This window comes from Ochotona princeps, chromosome 4 (assembly GCF_030435755.1).
Source record: "Ochotona princeps isolate mOchPri1 chromosome 4, mOchPri1.hap1, whole genome shotgun sequence".
Taxonomy (NCBI): Eukaryota; Metazoa; Chordata; class Mammalia; order Lagomorpha; family Ochotonidae; genus Ochotona; species Ochotona princeps.
In genome coordinates, this window is record NC_080835.1 from 40,501,778 (window position 1) to 40,524,599 (window position 22,822).

General features: G+C 47.1%; 1 protein-coding gene across 6 annotated transcripts in view; it reads left to right on the forward strand.

The window, feature by feature from the left end:
- The window catches only part of PLEKHA7 (pleckstrin homology domain containing A7), a 211,446-nt gene that overhangs the window by 139,579 nt on the left and 49,045 nt on the right, over window positions 1-22,822 (forward strand). For all 6 annotated transcript variants that reach the window (XM_058663296.1, XM_058663297.1, XM_058663299.1 and 3 more), the window contains 4 exons: window positions 157-261; window positions 3,273-3,345; window positions 4,820-4,920; window positions 13,353-13,528. In XM_058663296.1, coding sequence (XP_058519279.1) covers window positions 157-261; window positions 3,273-3,345; window positions 4,820-4,920; window positions 13,353-13,528 — 455 coding nt within the window. The remainder of the gene's footprint in view (window positions 1-156; window positions 262-3,272; window positions 3,346-4,819; window positions 4,921-13,352; window positions 13,529-22,822) is intronic.

Consider the following 22,822-nt stretch of genomic DNA (forward strand, 5'->3'; position numbering starts at 1 on the left):
TGGCCATGTGCCCATCATTCTCTGTCTCTCTGCTGTGCTTCTGATCAGAGGGTGCTTAGAGCAAAGCAGAGCAGCTAGCAGCCCTCCTCATGTACCAGCGCTTTTTTTGTGTTCCCCTCCCTGCCTCTGCTGGAGTTGAAGTCTGCTTTTTCCTAGATCATGAAGTCCAGCAATAAAGTACACAGCTTTGGGAAGAGAGAACAGGCCATTCGAAGAAACCTCAGTGTTCCAGTGGTGGTGCGGGGCTGGCTGCACAAACAGGTGAGGAAGCTGAGGGGACTGGCCCTGTTGAGGCTGTTCCTTGCCCTTTCCCCTGAGGCTGGGACCAGGTGTGCAAGCCTTGCTGCCCAGTGTGCTCAGGGGTCTGCTGTTTGTAGTCCTAAGTAGATGGTGTACTCAATTATTACAGCTTCTATCCCCAAACCCACTTGACCCTCTTAGCTTCTGATGCTGTCGGTGGCACAGGCCTCAGGGGGTGGATCAGTATGAATCCAGCCTTACTGCTAGTCCTCTGCCAGCTCTTGCCTTTCTGATGTTGAGTCTTTGTTGTCACTGGGCTGAAAAAATGCTGTCCTTTCCTCTGCCCTTTGTCTTGCACACACATCTAGCTCCACGGCACCTCACATACCAGGCTGGCCAGACTTAGATCATTGTCTCCCCTCCTCCGTGGTCTCCCCCTTTCTCCACCCCCATGCAGCTTGTTCTTCATCTGAGTAATGGAGGCTCCTCAGCACCATGGCCAGCTCCTCCTGTGTCCTTACCCACTCAGAACCACCTTCTCTGTCCTGGGGCCAGTGGCACCTCCAGTTGATGCCTTTGGTCATCTGGCCATAGCCAAGATGTTAGCTCCCTAGGCCGGAAACCTCATCTCTTGTTGCCTTCCTTCTTCGCTTGCAATCCATTTATCTCTTCCCCAAGTGTCTGCCCTGTTCTCAGTGCTCTCACAGCAGGTTTAAAGAGATGAATAGTGTGTGGCTTCCACCCTCCCTTCCTGTTACAAAGTCACCCAACCCAGGAGCTCAAATGTTATAAAATCCCTACCCCCACCAATACACATCATAATAAATCAAGAGCAATGATATCAGTGTTAATAAGGTCCTTACAAAAAGACAGAAAAGGGCATTAACACAAGCACCCACACCATTCTTCTGCTCCCCGTGGTACCTCCCACAGCCTTGTTCTCGTCTATCAGGTATTTCTTGGGCAACGCCCTCTCTTGTTCTACTGACTTCCTTCATGGCTCTTTTATTCTCCTTTCTTCTCTGCTCATCTCACATAACTTCATTTACTCCTTCCATTTGCACCCCTGTCCCATGAAGGATGTTCCTTTGAACTGTGAAGGGAGAGGCCAGAGATTGCAAAGAACTCTCCCACCAGCCCAGGCCCCTCTGTGTGCTGTAACTGGGGGCTGTGTGGAATAGGGTGCTGCAGACATGCAGTGGGGTGTGGCTGTGCCTGGGAAACCCAGAGAGACTCCCCACAGGAAGTGATGTTTGAACCAGGTGTGGTAGGGTGGATATGGGTTCTCTGAATGATGCAAATACCATATGCCAAGACCATAGAAATCATCTGGTCGGTTTGCATTCAATAAGATTGATGAATCGATAAAATCATTTTAGTGAAATGGAGTATAAACAAACTTCATGTATCAGTTTAGAAATTTTCCTTTCTTCTTTTCTTTTCTTTTCTTTTCTTCTTCTTCTTCTTCTTTTTTTTTTTTTTGAAACTCAAAGCCATGTCAAAAACTTCTGTAGAAGGAAGACCATTTTTAGTAGCTATCTGTACTGGTTCAGAGCATCTAGATTTGGGACAACACTGACCTCATTTTATTACTGTTTTCCCACCTTGGTCTTGGTGTTTGAATTTTCACAGTTATTTAAAATATTCTTTTTAAAGAAGTTTATTTATGTATGTATTTGAAAGGCAGGACAAGATAGTGGGAGAGAAATAGACACATCTTCCATCTACTGTTTCAGCACCCAAATGCCTACAATAGCTATAGATGGACCAGGAACTTCAACCTAGGTTTCCCATGTGGATGGCAGGTACCCAAGCTCTTAAGCCATCAGTGCTGCCTCTAAGAATATGCATTAGCAAGAAGCTGGATCAAAAGAGGAGACCCAATCCCAGCCACTCCAATATGGAACGTGGATATATCTCAAGGGATGGCTCAAACTGCTGTGCCACCATACCTGCCTAGAATATTCTTCAGAAACATGAAGATGTCCTTTGCAGGTGAATAAATACATATTATTGTTATGAGACAATTTAGAGGGCCTGACTTGATGGCTCAATTGACTAATCCTCCACTTTACAAGGGCTAGGATCCCCTGTGGGCAGCAGTTTGTGTCCCGGCTGCTCCACTTCCCTTCCAGTTCCCTGCTTGTGGCCTGGGAAAACTGTAGAGGATGGCTTAAAGTCTTGGGACTGTGCACCCATATGGGAGACCCGGAAGAGAGTCCTGGCTGTAGATTGGCTCAGCTCCAGCTGTTGAGGCCACTTCAGGGGTGAGCCAGCAGATGGAAGGTCTTTCTGTCTCTCTTCATAAATCTGATCTGCCTTTCCAATAAAAATAAATAAATATTTTTTTTTAAAATTCAGAGCAGAGGATCTCTTCACAGTTGCAGGAAAACACAGTAAAGTTGGTCCCTGATGGAAGAGAACTAGGTTCAGTGAAATGAGAACTTTGTCTTGCTTAATTAGCCAGTTTAAACTGTGGTCAGTAGCACATAACTTCAGTGTTTTAATCTGCAGTAATGAAGAAACTGTATAGCACAACACCTTTGTTTCTTTAAAAACAGACAAACAAACCCTGCCAAGTTCCTGGTTCCTGGCTTTATCCTAGCCCAACTTTGGCTGTTGTAGCCATTTTGGTTTGGGCAATGAACCAATGGGTTCTCTCTCTCCTTCTTTCTCTTGCTGAATTTCAAATAAATGAATAAATCTTTAAAACAGTAACTCTTTTAGTTAAGAATTGGTTCCTTTTTAAATGAGAATTTTTTTTAGTTCACATTTTCCTTTCTAACAGAAGATATATTATATTAATTTGCTTCTAGGAGACAAAAACAAAACAAAGAAAAACAAACCAAAAAACCTTTTTGTGATAAGTCATCATTGAATAGATATCAATAAAACATTCACTGATATTTAAAAGGAAGAGTCAGTAAATAAAAATATGAGAAAGTTTGTTTCCTAGGTCAGGTTTGTATGTTATGGGGGTGGTGGAACAGTGTACTCTGAAATGGCCCTAACCAGCTTTCTTTACTTTGCAGGACAGTTCTGGAATGAGGCTGTGGAAAAGGAGGTGGTTTGTGCTTGCTGATTACTGCTTATTTTACTATAAAGGTGAGTTGAGGCTCAGGCCACCAAGGGTTCCTTATGCTGGAGAGGGTGGTAAAAGGACACAAATAAGGTCTTCTTAGTCTTAGATCCAGTTATTGGACCAGTAACCTAAGCTAGTTAGTAGCCTGTTTCCTTGTCAAAATAGTCACCTTAATATATGTGGACAGTGCGGACGTGTATCTTTTTGGTCCTGGCATTGAATGCTTAATCTGCTGAGTTAGAATCCATTTCACCCACTACTTAGAGTCCTACGATTCATAGTCTCAGCTTCTGCCACACTTGTAGGCACTCACCTTTGAGGCAATTTAGAGAAGCAGGAAGTGTGGGCAAATCATTGCAACCTGTAATCTGTCTTTTGGATTTATCCCTGTGTGAGTCTGGAAGGGCAGCTGATTTTATGAAGCCCAGTAGTAAAGCTAGGGTTTTGCACTGGCTAGAAGATAAGGATTTTAGAAGACATTCAGAATGCTTAGAGAGTTCATGGAGAGGAAGAAGTGAATCCCATTCTGGGAAATCTAGGGAGACTTCTTAGAAGAGAGGGGGTTTGGCTTGGGCTTTTAAGGATGAATTAGTTTTTCCAGTGTGGACGTTAGTAAATTTCTACAGGCATAAAATGGAATGGCAGGTAGGTCTTGCATGGAGGATTTTTTTCCTAGGAGATAAGGCTTGGGAGGTGAGAGAGCTGAAAAGAAAGGGCTGCCACAGAAAGGCAGGGGGATTTAGACTTTGTTTTGTGTCCAGTGAAGAAATCAGCAGGCACTGCCTTTGTGTAGTAAGTGGTTACTGTCGTAAGCATGGCTTTGAGGATGGACAGAAGTACAACGTAGGAGTTGCTTTTGAGATTTGCCCCACCCGGAATTCCTTTCTCCATCCCGTCACCTCCTTTATTTTTTAAAATGATTTACTTATTAATGTGTTTCTTTTACTTGGAAGTCAGAAAGACAGACAAATGGAGGGAGCCTCCATCAGCTGGTTCAGTTCCAAAATATGCACAATGACCATGGCCAAGACAGGTTGTAGCCAGGAGTCGGGAACTCAGTCTGGGTCCTTCATGTGGGTGATGGGGACCCAACCACTTGGGTTATCACCTGCCTCCCACAGTGCGCAGCAATAGAAACCTGGAATCAGGGCAGGAGTTCAATCCCAGGTGGTTCCAAGATGGGATGTGAGTGTCTGAGCTGCCATCTTAACCACTGCCCCAAATGTCCACCTCCTCTGCAGCCTTCTTGACTTGCCCAGGCTATATGGCACTCTCACCTGTGTGTGCCCTCAGCACTTGCTGAGTCAGCGGCTAAGTGTGTAGACATGCCAGCACGTGTCCTCTGGGAGACGGTCCCACCTGAAACACCCTTGTAATTCCAGCATTAGCATGAAGATGCCCAGAGAGCACTAAGTGATCGGTGAAGAGGGGGCTGCTGTAGTGCTGGGTGGACAGAGGGAGCCCAGTGCAGGTTCTAATGTGCTTTTCCACTCAAAGACAGCCGAGAAGAAGCCGTCCTGGGGAGCATCCCTCTGCCCAGCTATGTGATCTCGCCTGTGGCACCTGAGGATCGCATCAGTCGCAAGTACTCCTTTAAGGTACCACCCCTTCTCTGAAGTTCCACTTCTGCCTTCAAAACCTCGAGTTCTCAAAAATGTCTCCATAAAAGTCAGTGCTTTGCAATAGGGCTGTGGGGAAGGGGGAGAGAAGTTACAAGGCAAGAGTTTCAGACTCGGGTTCATAAAGGTCAAATTATGTAAACAATAATGTCACATCATCAATACCTTCTTTTGAATCTGGGCTTTGTGAAACCCTCCAGCTCTGTTCAAGCATCAAGATTCCTGCTTTGCTATCGCTGTTGGTCTTGTGATGATGTATCTGATAGGAGTATGGCCCTTGTTGGGCTTTTTAATCACCAACTGAGTGATCTAAGTACTACCCAACCACCTGGTACAATTGAAGAGCCCTCAGGGCAGGTTTATATTAACTGTTTATGAAAACTCATATTGAGGGTGGGTAGTGCAAGTGGGATGCAGGTTTGTCTACACTGGCTTTATCTTGTTAAAAAGCAATTACAATGAAAGTTGATTTACTTTATGGATCATTGAAGATTTCCACAAGTAAAACTCCTACTTCTTGGTGCCATCCCGTTTGCAGTGAACAGGGTTTGTTGCTAAATGATGACACCTGGGAGGTCAGGTAGGAAGACTCTGGGAATATGGTTCGGGCCAACTTGGGGAGTTCTTGTTGACCTCCATGGATTCCTTCCCTTCCAGTAGTGGTGAGGGTGAGGTGGGCTGGTGGGTTGCAAGCCTACTTTATGGCAGTTAGAGTGGAAGGTCCCAGAGAGCCTGGCAGCATGTGGCTGTTGGTGCCAGGAGCCAAGGGCACAGACTGACGGCTGTTGAGAACACGGGGCAATGCTGTGCACTTCCAGCTGGGGTTTGGGACCCCTTCTCCACTACCCCTGCTGCTTGAGGATGCAAGATGAGGACGAGACAGGAAGTCTGTGAAGCAGGCTGAGCAGTCAGATTTTCCAGCCATAGGCAGAGGACCATGAAAAGCACAGGCTAAGGTGCCCACTGCTCTCTGGAAGGGTTGAGGGAAAGTGCCCTGTATGTCTGTGGTGTTTGCAGTTGGTCCTCAGTCTGTGGAAGGCTTTCACAAGGTGGCAGAACTGGTCAACCTCTTGACCCGGAGTCTGTGGGTCAGGGCAGAGTCAGTCGTATTGTCCTCCTGCGTCAACTCTGGTGCCGAGCTGATGCTTCAGTTCTGTTCATTGGCCAGTCTGAGCCATCCTGTGTGTCCCTCAGTGCTCCCCAGCATCTCTCTACTGTTTCTATGGGAAATAAGTTGATACATGTCACCTCACTGCGTGGTCATAGTTAGCCTGTAAGGTCAGTATTACTAGTGTTATTTCATCGAAAAGAGATGTGAGGATCTTAAGAGTTTAAGAACTGCCCAGAATCACTGAGGTGGAGAGGTACATCCTGGGCCTGAATTCTGTCTCCTTCCCATTGAATCTTACAGCCAATGGGGATGAATTCGTTCTCTTCCTTTTCTTCCATGTCTTTTCTGGGTCATCTGTGTGCATGTTGCAGCAGGTGGGAGGCAGTTTGTGTCGACCTTCATTGTATCATTTTGGGCACACTCTTGGGCTTTACAGCTTGGAAGTCTGAAGATAGTGTGTCATTGACTTTCAGACCAGCCTTTTGCAGCCTTCCAGGCTTGGTTGGAAATCCCTTCTTGCGGGGGTTGAACCTTCCCCACTGGGCATTTAGGTTATATGGTGTTGTCTGTGAGTTTGGGGTGGAGGTTTTGAGAAGAGGTAAAGCATTTGAAACTTTCACAAAGTAACTTATGGTAACTATATTTCCTCTTGATACTTTACTGGGAGGTGCGAAAAGAGATTCTAGGAAAACTTATTTTATGTCTCAGATTTGTTTTCCTTTTCTTTTTTTAGCATTCCTTAGAAATACTTCATCAAGAATGTTCCCTAATTCTTTGGGAAATGGATGGCATCATGTGCTTGGTGGGCCACTAAGGGTTGTGAGAGCCAAGGGGAATTTCTGCAGCCAGATGTGGCAGAGCGATTGAGCTGGTTCTGTAAAAGGTGGGAGGGTTTGCTGAGTCTAGAAGTCCTCCTTCCCTTTGGGCTATAGCATTGTTCTTTTAGGACCGGAGCATGGGCCCTGGGGGCAGTCTGAGCCATGTCTTTAGGTCTGTCAGGGATGACAGTGCTATGTGTCTTGCACATTGTAACTGCCTTTGGGGTTGGTTCTTCTCTGAATCCAGGGTGGAAGCTCTCCCTCACCCAGCACCCTGGTTACTAGTGCACTTTGTGTGCAATTGCTCCAAGTACTTGTGACGATCAGCACAGCCTGAAGGGTAGTGCAGTCCTATCCTTGCCCTCTTTTTCCACTGCCATTGTGAGAGAGGCTGGTGTGAAGTGGGCCCAGGATCTCATCCAGGACCATGGCAGCAGCCAAGCAGGGCTGCAGGTAGAAAGCAGCTGTTCTGCACTGACCAGCAGGCCTTCTGTGATCTGTGGGCTCACCTGGGACTCAAGCTATTTCTTGCCCACAGGTCTTTGCTTGAGCTTCAGACATAGCCTGGCAGCCTTTTCCTCAACTTGCCCTTCAGGTTACCCTGTAGGGTCACTTCTTCTGGAGCTTCTGGACATATATTATGAGTCACTGATGTCGAGTAGGGACTTTATTTACCCAGAGTGGATAAATACTCACCATGAGCAGAAGTGCCGGCCCACTGGCCAGTTTCCAGGTGGCATTCTGTAGCCCTTTGTAAAAGAGGCCGTGGAAAATGACTGTGCTTACACAGTTCAAGGTCCAGTGGGCTCCGGCTTGCCTTCATTCTGTACGTAGTCACCTGTCAGTCAGCAGTGGGGAAGGGAGGAAGAAGAGTTGTAAAGTAAACTGGAAGCTGTTCAGCCAACCCCCTCTGTCATTCAAGTGACTGCTCCCGTCTACCTCAGCCTTGCGAGTGCCAGGCTGTGAGATGCTGCACACATAAACTCACCAGCTTTTCATGCCATGCCACCTTACAGGGCTCCTATTACAGAGGCACTTTAAAGATGAGGAAACAGAGGCGTGAGGAAGCTGAATTATTTGTCAAGTTGGTGAGAGGCAGAGCCAACTTTGGACTTCTCACTGACTCTGAATGCCCAGGTTCTTACCTCTGCCACTTTCCTGTTTGCTGTCTGCCCACAAGCTAGATGCGAAAGGTTCCTTTTCTTAACTTCAACAAATAGGCACCCCTATCTTTGCAAAGAAAAAAAAGCTGAGAATTTTTTTGTTAAATATTTATTTTATTTATTTGAGAAGCAGACTGGCAGAGACAGAGAGCGATCTTGTACCTGCTGGTTTATTCCCCAAATGGCTGCAATGACTGGGGCAGGGCCGTGCTGAAGTCAGGAAGCTGGGACTTCATTAAGAGCTCCCACATGGATGGCAGGGCCCAAGCACCTGGGCCATCCTTCATTGCTTTCCCAGGCACAGCAGCAGGGAGATGAGTCAGAAGTGGAGCATCCCAGACTGAGACTGGTGCTCCAGCATAGGATGCTGGCATCGCAGGAGAGAGCTTAATCCGTTAACCATAATGTCAGCCCACACCTGAGAATCCTCACCTTGACACCTGCCGTTCCTTCACCTCCTGAGTGCAAGCTCTGCTGACCTCATGTAATAGTTCTGTGCATGCTCAGTTTACACCCGCACTGACATTTCTTACCTGTATTCCTGCAGTAGCCTGCCAACCTCTCTACCCTCAGTTGCTCCTGCCATCACAGCCAGCTGGAGTCTGATCACATTACTTCTCTGTGAACACTTTTCATAGCTTCTCACAGCTTTTTTCAAATGAAGACAAAAAGCTAACATGAGCTGTAAGGCTCTGGTAGTCGGTCACTTGCTGCCCATTTCAGTAAATTCACTTCATGCCACTGTCCTTTCTCTTTCTCCCATGCTGGCCTCATCTTGAAGTACCCAATGCTTTTGTCTATCTCGGAGCCTTACCTGCCTCTTCACCACTCCTGCTTAAGTAACTATATGTATGGCAGCTCAGCTGAGTGCCTCTCCAGGTCAGGCCATGTGACCACTGTCACCTCCCATGACAGCCTGCCTCTCCTGAAAACACCTGGTACAGTTGCAGTGGCTCATCCATGGCCTTTCTCTTGTACCTGGCTTTCGACAGGCATGCCCTTGTTTGAAGTCTCTCCACCTCCCTGTGCAATGCCTCTCACGCAGTACACAGTCAATTATGCAAGGAGTAAGTTGGAGAATGAATCAGTTAATGGGCCCTGGCTTTCGGGTGCTCCTGTATTTTCCATTTTGGTTTCTCCGTTCTTATGGCTGACCTTGGAGGTAAGAAGAGTCTGGTTGCCTTCAGTGGTGATGTCATTAAGAACTGAGCTCTCAGAGTCACCAGAACAGTCGAATCCTAGGGCTGCTGTGCTTTTCAGGTGAATTCTTCCTTGCTCACAACCTCGTTTCCCTTAGGCATAGGCTGCTTTCTATTTCAAGTCCACGTCAAGTTACCCAGGGAGGTTGTGTTAACTGGAGAACAAAGTACAGGGTGGAAGGGGCCTTCTCTGGCATGAGACAGTGGCTGCAGTGTCTTGCTAGGCCTCAGGGCACCTTGGACTTGGTTCATGTGGGTAGATGAAAAGGGAACTCCTTGCCGTCTCACTTGATATGTCTTCTGTGAGCAAGCACAGGCAGAATGGACTTGGAGCCCTGTTCTTCAGAGGCCTGAGTGATTGAGCACATGGCACTTGCCAGCGGTCCGTTGCATGATTAAGATTATGAAGTCAATCCCAAAAGGACAAATACCATATGTTCTGTCTAATATAAGGAAGCCATCATGCAAATTGGAACGTATAGTGATGGTGTAGTAGAGACTACTGTATCCAGATGTGAAGATACAATGCAATATATATCCCTACTTTGAAATCAAAGATGGACTCCCAATGAAACTGTTGGACATATCTTGACAATGGGATGCTGGACTGTCTGACATTGTACCAGAAATGTCAGGGCACACTTAAATAGCATAATAATATGGGGAAAATCAGTCAGGGATGAGAATTTGAGGGAGGGGGAATCCCAGACCCTATGGAATTGTACCATAAAATTAAAAAAAAAAGAAGAAGAAGAACAAGAAAAAAATAAATTTGCAACCATGGGTAACTTTTTTTAAAGGATTTTTTAAAAAGATTTATTTATTTTTATTGGAAAGTCAGATTTCTTTCAAAGATTTATTTACTTTTATTGGAAAGTCAGATATATACAGAGAGGAAGAGAGACAGAGAGGAAGATCTTCCATTCAGTGATTCACTCCCCAAGTGGCCACAATGGCTAGAGCTGAGCCAGTCTGAAGCCAGGAGCCAGAAGCTTCTTCCAGGTCTCCCACGTGGGTGCAGGGTCCCAAGGCTTTGGGCTGTCCTCAACTGCTTTCCCAGGCTACAAGCAGGGAGCTGGATGGGAAGTGGAGCTGCCGGGATTAGAACCGGCGTTCACATGGGATCCCGGCGTGTCCAAAGTGAGGACTTTAACTACTGTGCTATCGCGCCGGGCCCTGGAAAGTCAGATTTTACAGAGAGTAAGATCCCCTGTCTGCTGGATCACTCCCCAAAGTAGCTGCAATGGCCAGACTGAGCTGATCCAAAGCCAGGAGCCAGAAGCTTCTTCTGGGTCTCCCACAAGGATCTTTTTAATTAATTAGACCAAAAGGAAACCTGAATTAATGATATTTGATGGTAATAAAACATTGAATTTATACTGTCTTCCAAGAACCGAGGTTTTCTCCGTGTGAATTGCAATTTAGTGTCCATGAATTTTGAAGCGTACTAATGTATATATTGATCCATCCAAATTGAAGCCATTAGTCTCTTGTAAGTACTTGCTACTATGGCAATAACTTGGTTTCAATTTTTAAAATAAAAATTACCTTTTTTGTAAATAAAGGATTTTTAAAAAAAGATTTAATCATTTTCATTGGAAAGCCAATTATCTAGAGAGAAGGAAAAACAGAGAGAAAGATCTTCTTTTCTGCTGGTTCACTCCCCAAGTGGCTATAAAGACCAGAGCTGAGCTTTTCTGAGGCCAGGAGCCAGGAGCTTCTTCCAGGTCTCCCACACAAGTACAGGGCCATCCTCTACTACTATCCCAGGCCACAAGCATGGAGCCAGCTGGGAAGTGTAGCAGCCAGGATATGAACCGGTGCCCATATGGGATTCTGGTGTATACAGAGTGAGGATTTGGGGTCCCAGCGCGTGGCCTAGCAGCTAAAGTCCTTGCCTTGAATGTGCTGGGATCCCATTTGGGTGCTGGTTCTAATCTTGGCAGCTCCACTTCCCATCCAGCTCCCTGCTTGTGGCCTGGAAAAGCAGTCAAGGATGGCCCAAGCCCTTGGGATTTTGTATGTATGTGAGGGAGACCTGTAGGAAGTTCCTGGCTCCTGGCTTTGGATCGGCACAGCACCGGCCATTGCGATCACTTGAGGAGTGAATAATCAGGTGGAAGATCTTCCTCTCTGGCTCTCCTCCTCTCTGTATGTCTGCCTTTCCAATTAAAAAAAGAAAAGGTGAGGATTTTAGCTACTAGGCTACCGCATCGGGCCCTGTTGGTAACTTTTATAATAGTGGTTATCTCCTAGACTCATTTGGAGGCAGATGTGCAAACCGGGGCCTGAAGGCTGAGGTATGTGCCATGATTATGGCTGGACCAGTTTGGCTCCACAATTTCTTACACAGTAGAGACTTTCTTGTTTGCAAATTAAAGGTCCCTTGTGTTTGTATCTGACGGGTCAACACTTGCTCCAGAAGCCTCTGCGACTGAGCAGAAAAGGTTAAGAGTGTGTGTTAGAAATCTTACGGAAACCATTGTGGAAGGGAACATTTCCAAGAATTTCTGATGATGCATAAGATGTGCACAGTCCCTTCTCTTTGTGCTCATATTGCTACATCTCCATGTAACTAAAATAGGAGGAATCTGTGCTGGGTCACTGACTGAACCCCCTTCCTTGGCGAGAAGGAAATTCTGTTTGCATTGGCCTCGGTTAGGAATCTTTGCAGGCAAAATTTGCTTAGCTTCCCTTGGCACTGGGCTAGCTGGACTCATATGTGTAAATGTGGGAAGAAGGCCATACTTACGATGCATTTGGACCTGGGTGATAGGAGTGTGGGGAGGATGGGTAAATGCCGAAGCATCAGCTGAGAGCCTTTCAGCCATCCCTTGTAAAAGCATGTCATTTTCCAGCTTTCAGTTGTTTCTCCTTTTGTTTCCTCTGGCCCTTGCATGGGACCTGCCTTTCTGGATCTAGCTTAGGGGATCAGTGAATGCCCTGGGTAATCACCCTCGCTTCTGGGTAGGAACTGGAAGCACTACACCGAGGAGTCTGCACACAGTGTCAGGCCTGGGCTCCGACACTTCAGACCATTTGGGAAGTGGACCTGCACATGGGAGATTTTTCTCTCTGTATCTCCTCTCTGTAAACCTGCCTTTCCAATTTAAAAAAAAAAAATCTTAATCACATGTCAGTCAGCTCCATTGAATTTCATGGGCCCTCTTGTGGAGAGACATCAGCTGCCTCAATGGCCGTGAATCAAATGCCATGTCCAGACAGTGACGCTGGGCAACACCTGCACCAAGGTGCCTGATGTCCAGCTGGTTTTGACTCAGTTCTTTTTTCCTCTTTTAAAAAAAAAAAATTTATTTATGAGAGAGCAAAAGAGAAAGATCTTTCATCTGCTGGTTAATACCCAGATGGTCGAATTGGCCAGTTCTGGGCCATTGGGATTCATCCAGGAACCCAAGTAGTTGGGCCATCCTGTGATGGTTTCCCATGCCATCAGTAGGGGGTTGGATCAGAAGTGGAGCAGCTAGGAAACACAGCCATGTCCATATGACATGCCGGCACTGCAGGTGGTGGTTTGAAGCAGTACACCACAATGCTGGCTCATTTCTTTCTTAAAGAAGTTTGCTTTATTCATTTGAAAGGTGAAGAAAAGGGGAGCCACAGAGAAAATTCACAGCAACTGGGACTGGGCCAGGGTAAATCTGGAGCCAGGAACTCCATCTGAGTCTCCCATACTGGCTGCCCCAAGGAGGCAGCAGGCAGCAGGCAGCAGGGGAGCTGCTAAACCCAGGTGCTTGGTGTGTCGTCTTAACCAAGCACTGCATCCCACTCCAATTCAGTTCTTATCCGAACTAGCCAAAGCCGGGATTGCAGGCTACAGAAGGATCAAATTGTCGATTCCCAAGAGTGCATCTAGAGAAAGTGAGAAACTTTGGCCCCCCCCAGGCAGGAGAAGGTAAATAGGAACAGGCATAGCTACATGGCCTCCACGGTGAGGAGAGGGAAGAGGAATATAGCCTGCGCATTTCCCAGGTTGGGGGGGACCAGCTGGTAGTACTCGGGCTTTTCAGCTGCGCACAGAGAGGATGCCAGTCAGAGTGCCTCCTCATTTAGGCTCTGAGCCAACCTGCGCTAACCCGGATTTCTGTCTCTCTGTTCTCAGGCGGTGCACACGGGGATGCGAGCACTCATCTACAACAGCTCCGCAGGGGGCTCGCAGGCTGAGCAGTCGGGCATGAGGACCTACTACTTCAGTGCCGACACCCAGGAGGACATGAACGCGTGGGTCCGGGCCATGAACCAGGCTGCACAGGTGCTGTCCCGGTCGTCATTGAAGAGGTCAGTCTCAATGGAGGGTTCCTTCCAGGACCCTTCTTACACAGGAAATCCTCTCGTGCCTGAAATTTCACCATCAGCTCATTTATATTGTCCTTCTTTGAAATGAATTATTTTATAAAGATGTGAACATTTTAAAAATTATTTATTTCTATTGTAAAGGCAGATTCACAAAGGAAGGACAGAGGGAAAGATCTTCCATCCACTGGCTTACTCCCCAAGTGGCCACAACAGCCGGAGCTCAGCCAATCTGAAGCCAGGAGCCAAGAGCTTCTTCTGGGTCTCCCACAGGGATGCAGAGTCCCAAGGCTCTGGGCTGTCCTCCACTGCTTTCTGAGGCCAGAAGCAGGGAGCTGGAACACAAGTGCAGCAGTTGGGATATGAACCAGCTCCCATATGGGATACAAACCGGTGCCCATATGAGATCCTAATGCATGCAAGGCGAGGACTTAGCCACTAAGCTACCATACCGGACCCAGATGTTCACTTTTTTATGATTGATTGATCTGAATGGCAGAGTGATAGATCTTCTATCTGCTGGTTTGCTCCTCAGATGTCCATAATAGCCAGGTCTGGGTCATGAGGAAGCCTGGAAATCCATCTGAGTCTTCCATATGGGTGGCAGGGGCCCAAGAATTTGGGCTGTTATCTCATGCCTTCTCAGGTGCATTAGCAGGGAGGCGGATGGAAAGTGGAGCAGCCAGGACTTGAACCAACACTTCAGTATGGGGTCCATCCTAAGAGTTGGGTTAAATGCCAATTCCTTGAAATCCCTTTTAACAATGCACACTCTCAGGAGGAGCATACACACACAGCCAACATGTTCAGCTGGGTCTAGGCCAGGTGGAAGCCGGGAGCCTCAAGTTGTGGAGCTATCATTCCAAGGTGTGCATTAGCACGAGCTGGGAGCGGAGTGGGCAGCAGAGCCAGGACTTGCCCGGGCCCTCGCACATGGGGTGCGGGTGTCCCAAGCAGCACCTTTCCTGCTGTGCCGAATGTCTGCCCTCCTTGAGCATCTCTTATTCCACTTTTCCATAAACTTTTTGAAGTGTCTTCATGTTTCAGCATGTGACAAATCACGCACAGATAAAGACAATGTTTTCTTCATCTTTACTATTATAGAGAATCTTTTACTGAGAAACTTTCTATAAGCCGATGTGTGTTTGTGTGTGTGTGTCTGGTCTGTCTGTCTGTCTGTCTCTCACATCACTGGGACAAAATACAATATGTTTTTATTTTAATTGACACCACCAATCGCCCTTGAAGGAAAGCTGTAAATTCGCTAGTGGAGTGTCATTTCCCCACATCTTGGCTAATAATTGATACCAATCTTTTGGTTTTTACTGATCTTCTGTGTCAATAGTTGTATCCAGTTATCTTTACTGAGTGGACACTTCTGTTATGGGGGCAGGGTGGCCTTTATATTTCTTGGCTGGTTGTGTCTGCTTTTCACTTCATTGTTCTGTCCTCCACTGGGTTATTTGCCTTCTCTCCGAGCTGCCTTTCCTATATGCTCTGACATCTGCCTGACGGCCACTGCAGCTCCGTTTCTTACTCAGGCTGCTCTCTAGTCTCATGGTGTCTTTTCTCCTCTTTAAAATTCAGGCTGCTGTTGCTCATTCTCTAATATTCTGGCCAGGCTTCTTCCTGTTCGCTCTGGCTGTTCTGAGCTCACCTAAAGGTTCAGTAAACCATCTCCAAGTTCGCTGGCAGCCCCAGGGTGCTAGTGCCTGGGCCTAGATCTCAGCCACAGACTGTTTCTCATATTGTTTCTCATATTGTTAAAGTGGACCTTTATTTAACTCACTTTTATTTATTTGAAAAACAGAAAGCTAGGGAAGTGAAAGATCTTCCATCTACTGGTCCATCCCCCCAGGCCCGTTCAACATCCACAACTGGACCGGGCCAGAGGTGGAAGCAGTCAGGTCTGCCACGTGGGTGGCAGGAATCCAGCTGTCATCTGTTGCCTCCCATTGTGCGGGAAGCTGGAGCCAGGCGTGGAAGCAGGATCCAGTCACAGGTGCTCCAATTTGGGATGGAGGCGTCCCGAGCGACAAGGTCACCCTGGCTGGAGCTTTGCATCCCTCCTCCCCCCGTCTTGGAATCTCAGCCTCTCTAGCTGAGATGGTTTTGCTCTTTCCAGTCAAGAGCCCTTTTCTTGATAATGATGCAGAACTCAGCCCAGGGGTTGAAGAGTTTAGCTTTCTCCACTTATGCTGCATCTTCATCTTCCTTGAGCGGACAAACCTACGTGTCTGCTCTAAAGCCTTTCCCTCTTTTATCTCAATACTCCGATAAACAGACATTTTGTTTTGCTTTGAAAATGAAATGTGCTTTCAGAAACAGCTCAGCTGCTTCCAGACTTCACCTTGTGCCATCTGTCGCGTCGCTCCCCTTCCCCTAGGTGTCTGCACTGGATTTTGTGCCCTGGCTTCCATTCCTTTCTCCTGGCCCGTATGACTCAAGCTCCCACACTTCTCTGGGTTGTCCCACCAGAGCTGGCAGTTGCATGCCTTCTCACGCCCCAGTTTCACCCAGTTCCTTGTGGCTGCTTAGGGTCCTGATAAAAGAATTTGAGGATGGAGTTGGACTTCCCAGGAGGAGGTGCTGTGATGGATAAAAGGTGACTGCCCATAAACTTGGGGATGAATTTATTAGCCAAGATTTGGGTTATTGTTTTGCTTTATTTGCTTGTTTGTTTGCTTTTTGTTTTTTTGGAATTTTTTTGTTATTTTTCCACCCGAAAAATGTGTAACTAGCCCTCAGCTGCTGCTTTTGAAAGCATACTTTTCATTTTAACGTTGTTGTATTGTCTCTAGTTTTTTAGAACTTGGTAAAATTTATTCTTATTGTATTCTTCATAGACTTTAAAAAATGGGTGGTCATGTTGTGGGGAGTCAGATGGGATAGCAGGTAGTTAAGGTCTCTGGTCCCTGGTGAAGCTACCTTTTAAAACACAAATTCGTGCTTCTCCCTATCTCTTATTCTTCCAAGAGCATGGTCTCCCCTTGAGGGAGAAACGAAAGACAGAATCAACATATCACTTTCCATCTCTTAGAGTTTTTGTCACAACAAAAGCAAGAAGACATAGCCCACACTAATCCCATCTCTGGGCTACTGTCAAAGAGATGGCACCTGGGTTTTCAGCTCATCAGAATGGTTGCAGAAAGCCACCAGTCACACCCTTCTGATGGCCTTTGGTTCTGGATCAGGTGCAACTTCTCTGCCTGTTGTGAATGAATTGTTTCCCTTTGTCCCCCTTGTCTGAAGTGGTGCATTAAAAGACACCCACTCCCACCATTTCCGCGGGTCTTTTCTTCCCTTGGAGCCCCTTCCTGTGTCTGTGGCCAGAGCCCGCTTTCTGTCTTTCTTAAATAAATCTTGCCTTGCACAAGAGAGTTGTCTGCATGAAAAATTCTTATTTCCTGTGAGACAAGAAACGATTTGGGTCGAATTTCCAGCAACAATGTATACCCAAGGTTCTTTCTGTAAAAACATAAAATAAAACCATGACTGCTTCTACCGTCTGAATCAGAAGATAGACATAACAGCGTTATCCTTCAACTTTATGAGAGGTAAAATTGTCAGCCACAGCCACGCACAGACTTATTACATGTCTGTTTTTCCAGAAGATGTGCAGACATTTGGTTAGGCCTGAATCTTTCTCTTTTAGTTGTGATCTGCATTGGACAGCCTCCTTGTAGCTCCAGTCTAGCAGTTTCCCCTCTCCCTCTCCGATTTTCACCCAGATGCTCCTGTCCATGTTCACCAGGCAGATGCTCTTGTTGTTGTTGGAGGTGGAGGGTTACGACTCTCCATCACAGGTGATTTGGAAGATGAGAAGTTACCTCACAAGCTAGGGGAGTGGAGTGCTGTTGGCGGCTATCACTGAAAATTTCAAGATAGAACTGGCTTCAGAAACAACTGTATCCAGGGCTCAGGCATCATCATTACAAGTCCTTCGGTCCCTGCCCAACTCTGCCCTGGATTCAGTATGGTGCTCTTTGTTAAGCCTCTGGTACATCTGGGAACTGTCAGCCAGGTAGTTACAGTGGTGGGGGACAGGAAGATGGTTAGCAAGCACAGGGATGTGGTTGGATAGGAAGAACAAAGAATGTCTAATGTTCTATGCCACAGTGGGCTAATTGTTATTGACATTAATTGAATATGTCAAGCTAGCTAGCAGAGAGGGTTTCACATGGTTCGCCAAGCCAGAGAAGCAGTAAGTGAGGTGATGCATACGCCTATTTTCCAGATCTGGTCATCTGACATTGTACTTGTATGCATGTTGAAATATGCTGTGGCCCTCACGTATGTACAATTATTGTCTGTTAATAGATGCGTTTTTGTTAAAAGATGTGTTTATTTATTTGAAAGGTAGAGTTAAAAGAAGGGAGAGGGAAGGAAGGAAAGAGCCCTTCTCTCTGCTGGTTTGCTTCCTAGGTGGTTATAATAGCCAGGGCTGGGCCAGGCTCAAGCCAGAAGCTTCATCCAGGTCTCCTACATGGGTACCAGGGGCCCATACACCAGTACCACCTTCTGCTGCCTTCTGCAGGCCGTTTTCAGAAAGCTGGATCAGAAGCGGAGGAGCTGGGACACACAAATCATTGCCCACATGGGATGGCAGGCAGCGATTTTATCTGCTATGGCATGATGGCAGTTCCCACCCCTACCCCCCGCCATTCATTTAAAAAAAAATTTTGTTTGGGCCTGGCATAGTATCCTAGTGGCTAAAGTCTTTACTTTGCATGCATCTGGATTCCATATGGTCGCCGGTTCATATACCAGGGACTCCGCTTCCCATCCAGCTCCCTGCTTGTGGCCTGGGGAAACAGTTGAAGACAGCCCCAAAGCATTGGGACCATGCAATTGCGTGGGAGACCCCAAGGAGGCTCTGGGCTCTTGGCTTCAGATGGACTCAGCTCCACTGTTGTGACTACTTGCGGAGTGAGTCTTTGGACAGAAGATCTTCCTCTCTGTCTCTCCTCTCTGTGTTTCTGACTTTGTAATTAAAAAAATAATAAATCTGTTTTAAAAGGATTTATTTATTTTTTATTGGAAATGCAGATCAGATTTATGGAGAGAAGGAGAGACAAAGATAAAAATATTCCATTCGCTGGTTCACTCCCCAAATGGCCACAATGGCTGGAGCTAAGCTCATCCGAAGCCAGGAGCCAGAAGCTTCTTCTGGTCTCCCATGTGATTGCAGGGTCCCAAGGCCAGTGCTGCTTTCCCAGGCCATAAGCAGGGAGCTGGAAGGTAAGTGGAGCAGCCAGGACATGAACTAACACCCATATGGGGTCCCAGTGCTTGCAAGGCGAGGATTTAGCCATTGAGCCATCGCACCAGGCCCTCTTCCCATTCACTTTCTAAATGTCCTGTGGCATGCTTATATAGCACACTGCCATGTAGTGAATACTGTGTGTCAGGTATACTGGTTTCCGTAGTCTGGGGGATAATTTTATTGGCCTCTTTTTCTTCATTCCCAGTTTCGTCATTAATGCTCTAGACCCTTTAATAAAAAGGCACCTGTGAGCAGAAGGTGCTTTCTTGCTTGCTGGGACGTGCCCTGTCCCTAGAGTGGGCGCTCTGGTTGGCAGCCCAGACTCTCTGCGGCCCTGTCTACTAGCCTGTTCACCAGCTCCTCTCTCATCTAGCCTCATCTGACCTCGTTCCTCTGGCCCAGGAGCCGAGCTGAGAGCCCGCTGCCCTTGCTGTCTGTCCTCTTGTTTCCAGCACATGCTTCAGCATCACGTGCTGGAGACCCGCCTGCTGCTGTGCACTGTAGGGGCACTGAGTGCTGTGGCTGAGCCTGCTGTGTCCCTTCTTCCCTGAATAATTCAAATTCCCCTCCATGTTCTTGTTCTCCTCCTGCCTGACTGACCCTGGACTCCCTTTAAGCCTGGCTTCTCCACTTGCCTTGTTGGATTGCCTCTGCTGTCCTAAGGACACTTTGTCCTCTGTAACAGGCCAAAGCACTGCCCACGGGGGTCAGTTTGCCCCACAGTTACTCAGGCAAGAGGGTGTATCAGATGACAGTTTGTCTCGTTTCTCAGCTTCCAAGCCTCGCTGGTCTTTCTTCAGTGTACCTGTAATGCTGGTAGGACTGAATTAACACAAAAACTAATCGACTTTGGAGAAAAATCTCGTTTCCTTAGCCTAACGTTTGAACTCCTGTGTTGGCCTGGCCCCTACATATACCTCTAATTCATCTCTTGCTACTCCTGATTTCCCTTCCTTTTAAAAAATTTATTGATTTATTTATTTAAAAAGCAAATGAGATTGAAAGAGAGATCTTCCATCTGCTGCTTTACTCCTCAAATGGCAGCAACAGCAAAGGCTGGGCCTGGCTAAAGCAGGAGCATGGAACTCCATCTGCGTCTCCTATGCAGGGGCCTGAGCACTTGAGTCATCTGCTGCTTTCCCAGGCCGTTAGGGAGCCAGATGGGAAGTGGAGTAGCCAGGTCTCAAATCGGTTCCCATATAGGATGCTGGCTTTGCAGGAAGTAGCTTAATCCACTGTGCCACAATCTAGCTTGCTTCTGATTGTTATTTATTTATTTACTTATTTTTATTTAAAAGATGGATGGACAGAGAGTTTCCATCTACTGATTTCACTCTCCAGAGGGCTGCCGTGGCCAAGGTTGGGCCAGGCTGAACCCAAGAAACAGGAGCTTCGTCTGAGTTAGCCACATAGGTTGCAGGGGCCCAAGGTCTTGAGATCTTTTCTGCTGTTCATGGGTGTGGAGCAGCCAGGACACAAACCAGTGCCTGCACAGGCTGTAGCTTTGCCTGTTACATCACAACACCAGCCCTGTTTATGATTTTTAATGCCTCAGTACTACTGAACTTCTTTCAACAACTGGAATTGATGCATTTGTTCTTGCATTCACTTGTTTCACCTGCTATTCTACAAATACTTTTGAGATCGTATTGTGAGTCAATCAGTGTTAAAGAAGCTGAAAATGTAAGTGTTCAGAGAAAGAAGCAAAATCTCATGCACCTTGCATGCTGGAGAAGGGAGACAAAACAGCTCCACAGACAGATGAATGATGGGTCCATAACATGCATCAAGGCAATAAAACAGAGTACTGAGATAGGGTGGGACCAGGAGCCAGAGCAGAGTCACTTTTGTCTGGGAGGCGTGGGAAGGCCTCTTTTAGGGCCTGATGTGGAGGCAACCTGGTCGACCCTAGAAAGTCAGACATGCAGATCTTCTAGGAAGAGTGTTCTGGGCAAGGAATGGTGTGCACAGATGCTCCGAGGCAAAGTGTGTATGAAAGACTGATGGTTCCTGGGGCTCCAGCCTCCCTCTGGGCCTTGCTCCTCTCTTCTCCATCTCTCTCCCTCCACCAGGACTTCTGCACCATGGCCTGCAGGTCTTAGCCTGCGTGTGTCACGTCCTCCTTCCCTTTATCATATATCCTTCATGCTAAAGCTATGTTGCCATGCTTCCTCATTGTCATCCCCACCAGCCTTTACACTTATTGGTAAGTGACACCGGTGTTAAGCCTCACGCATCAGTGCCTAGCACAGAGTAAGTGCTCAGGTAATGGATAGGTGGGTGGGCGTTTGGCTGGCTGGGTAGGGAGGAAGCTGTTTGGATAAACAGCAACTGTGAGATGTTCTATAGTGATTTGGGCTGACCAGGACAGATGTGAACACCGTGTGGGACTCGTGTGGGGGCAATCAGCCTGAAACAGCCCCCAGATTTTGAGTTATCTGCACTATTTTTGGAGAACTATATCTTTAGGCATCCAAACTCTGACCACCTAAAAGTGTAAAGTGTAGCTGTACCAGCCTCTGGAGCCCTCGGCAGAAGTAATTTATGGATGCATTTTTCAGTCCAGTGCAAGGCTCTGCAGTAGTAGGGTCAGTTAGGGTCCGAGTCTAGCTTCTAAACTAGTGGCATGACTCAGGCCCAGTGGGTTCCTGTCTTGGAGCTCCTGTACCATGACGCATAAGGAAGACGCTGTTGTTAGTTCTGTGGGGTTGTGCGATCAGAAGAGGTAACACAGGGCTTAGCTCAGTGTTGCATTCATTAAGTGCTGAGTTAGCAATGACTGCTGCTACCATTGTTGATGACCCAGTCCTTCATCGGAGACAGGTTATTGTAACTAATCTGTCACTCATGAGTGCCCTAGCCTCTCTGTCCTGGACAATCTGCTTCTTGCAACAATTGTTGTAAGAGCTAAAACTGGCCTATGTCAAATTCCTGGCGCAAAGTAAGTCTCAGCCCATGGCAACAATAACAAAGCAATAGCCGTTAAAAGAACGTGGATGCCCCAGTCTGTGATGCTGTAGAGAGATGGAAAGTGAGTGTGCATCACAGGTCCAGAGCTTCAGACAGGCCTAGCTGAGCCTTGACGGGGTCCAGCTGGCCCAGGTAAAGAGAAGGCAGGATTCTCCAAGCAGGCAGGAACAAAACGGGGAGACCCAGGAGCCACTGAGCATCTGTCTCCACTTGGTCCAATTTGTCAATCCTTTCAGCCCAGAAAGAGTTTTTCTAACAGTCATTCCAGTGAAGCAAGACGCAGCTCAGCTTGGCAGCCTGGTGACTTCATTGATTCTGCAGCCAAACTCTTTTCAGGGGGAAAGCAGCTGGAAGGACTGTGGAGTGCACCGTCAGAGCTGTCAGGCCCTGCATTGTTAATGTGGGCCAAGCAGAGCATGAAAGGAAGCAGGTATCTTCCCTGTCCCGGGGGAGCTGCCCTATTTAACTCTGGGGAGAAGATGAAACCAACCCCTGGTCCTTTCTCCCTAGCTGTCTCCTTCCTCAGAGGTTAGGAACGAATCCTGGCTGCTTTGGGCCCCTTTCTCTTCAGGCTTTTGCGCAAGTCTATTGACTGTTTCCAGGATGGATTTGGGGTATTGAACCCCACCCTACCCCTAGAAGTCAGTACTTAGGAGGACTTGGGCCTTGTCCACACAGGGTGAGCTGACAAAACTTCTGCCACATGGAACAGCTCAGGTCAAATTTGCCACGAATGTCAGTGATCTGACCCTTATTCAGGGGCAATTGATTAAGTCATGTAGCTAAAGAGATCAAGGAAAGATTTTTTTCCAGGGAGCGGTGTCAACAGAGGATCCATATCTGCCAGTGTGACCAAGTCCCCAGGAAGCAATTGTTCCTCTTCCCCCCTGTCTTTGAGTGAGATTTAATGTGGTTTAAGTAGGAGAAAAACATGATTCCTTGGAGTCTGGTAACATTGAGTTTGAAGGCAGAATAAAGTAATAATTGGTGCAGAGTTTCTTGGCAAGCTCTTTTTGCTTCCTTATTCTTACAACAAAAAGGAA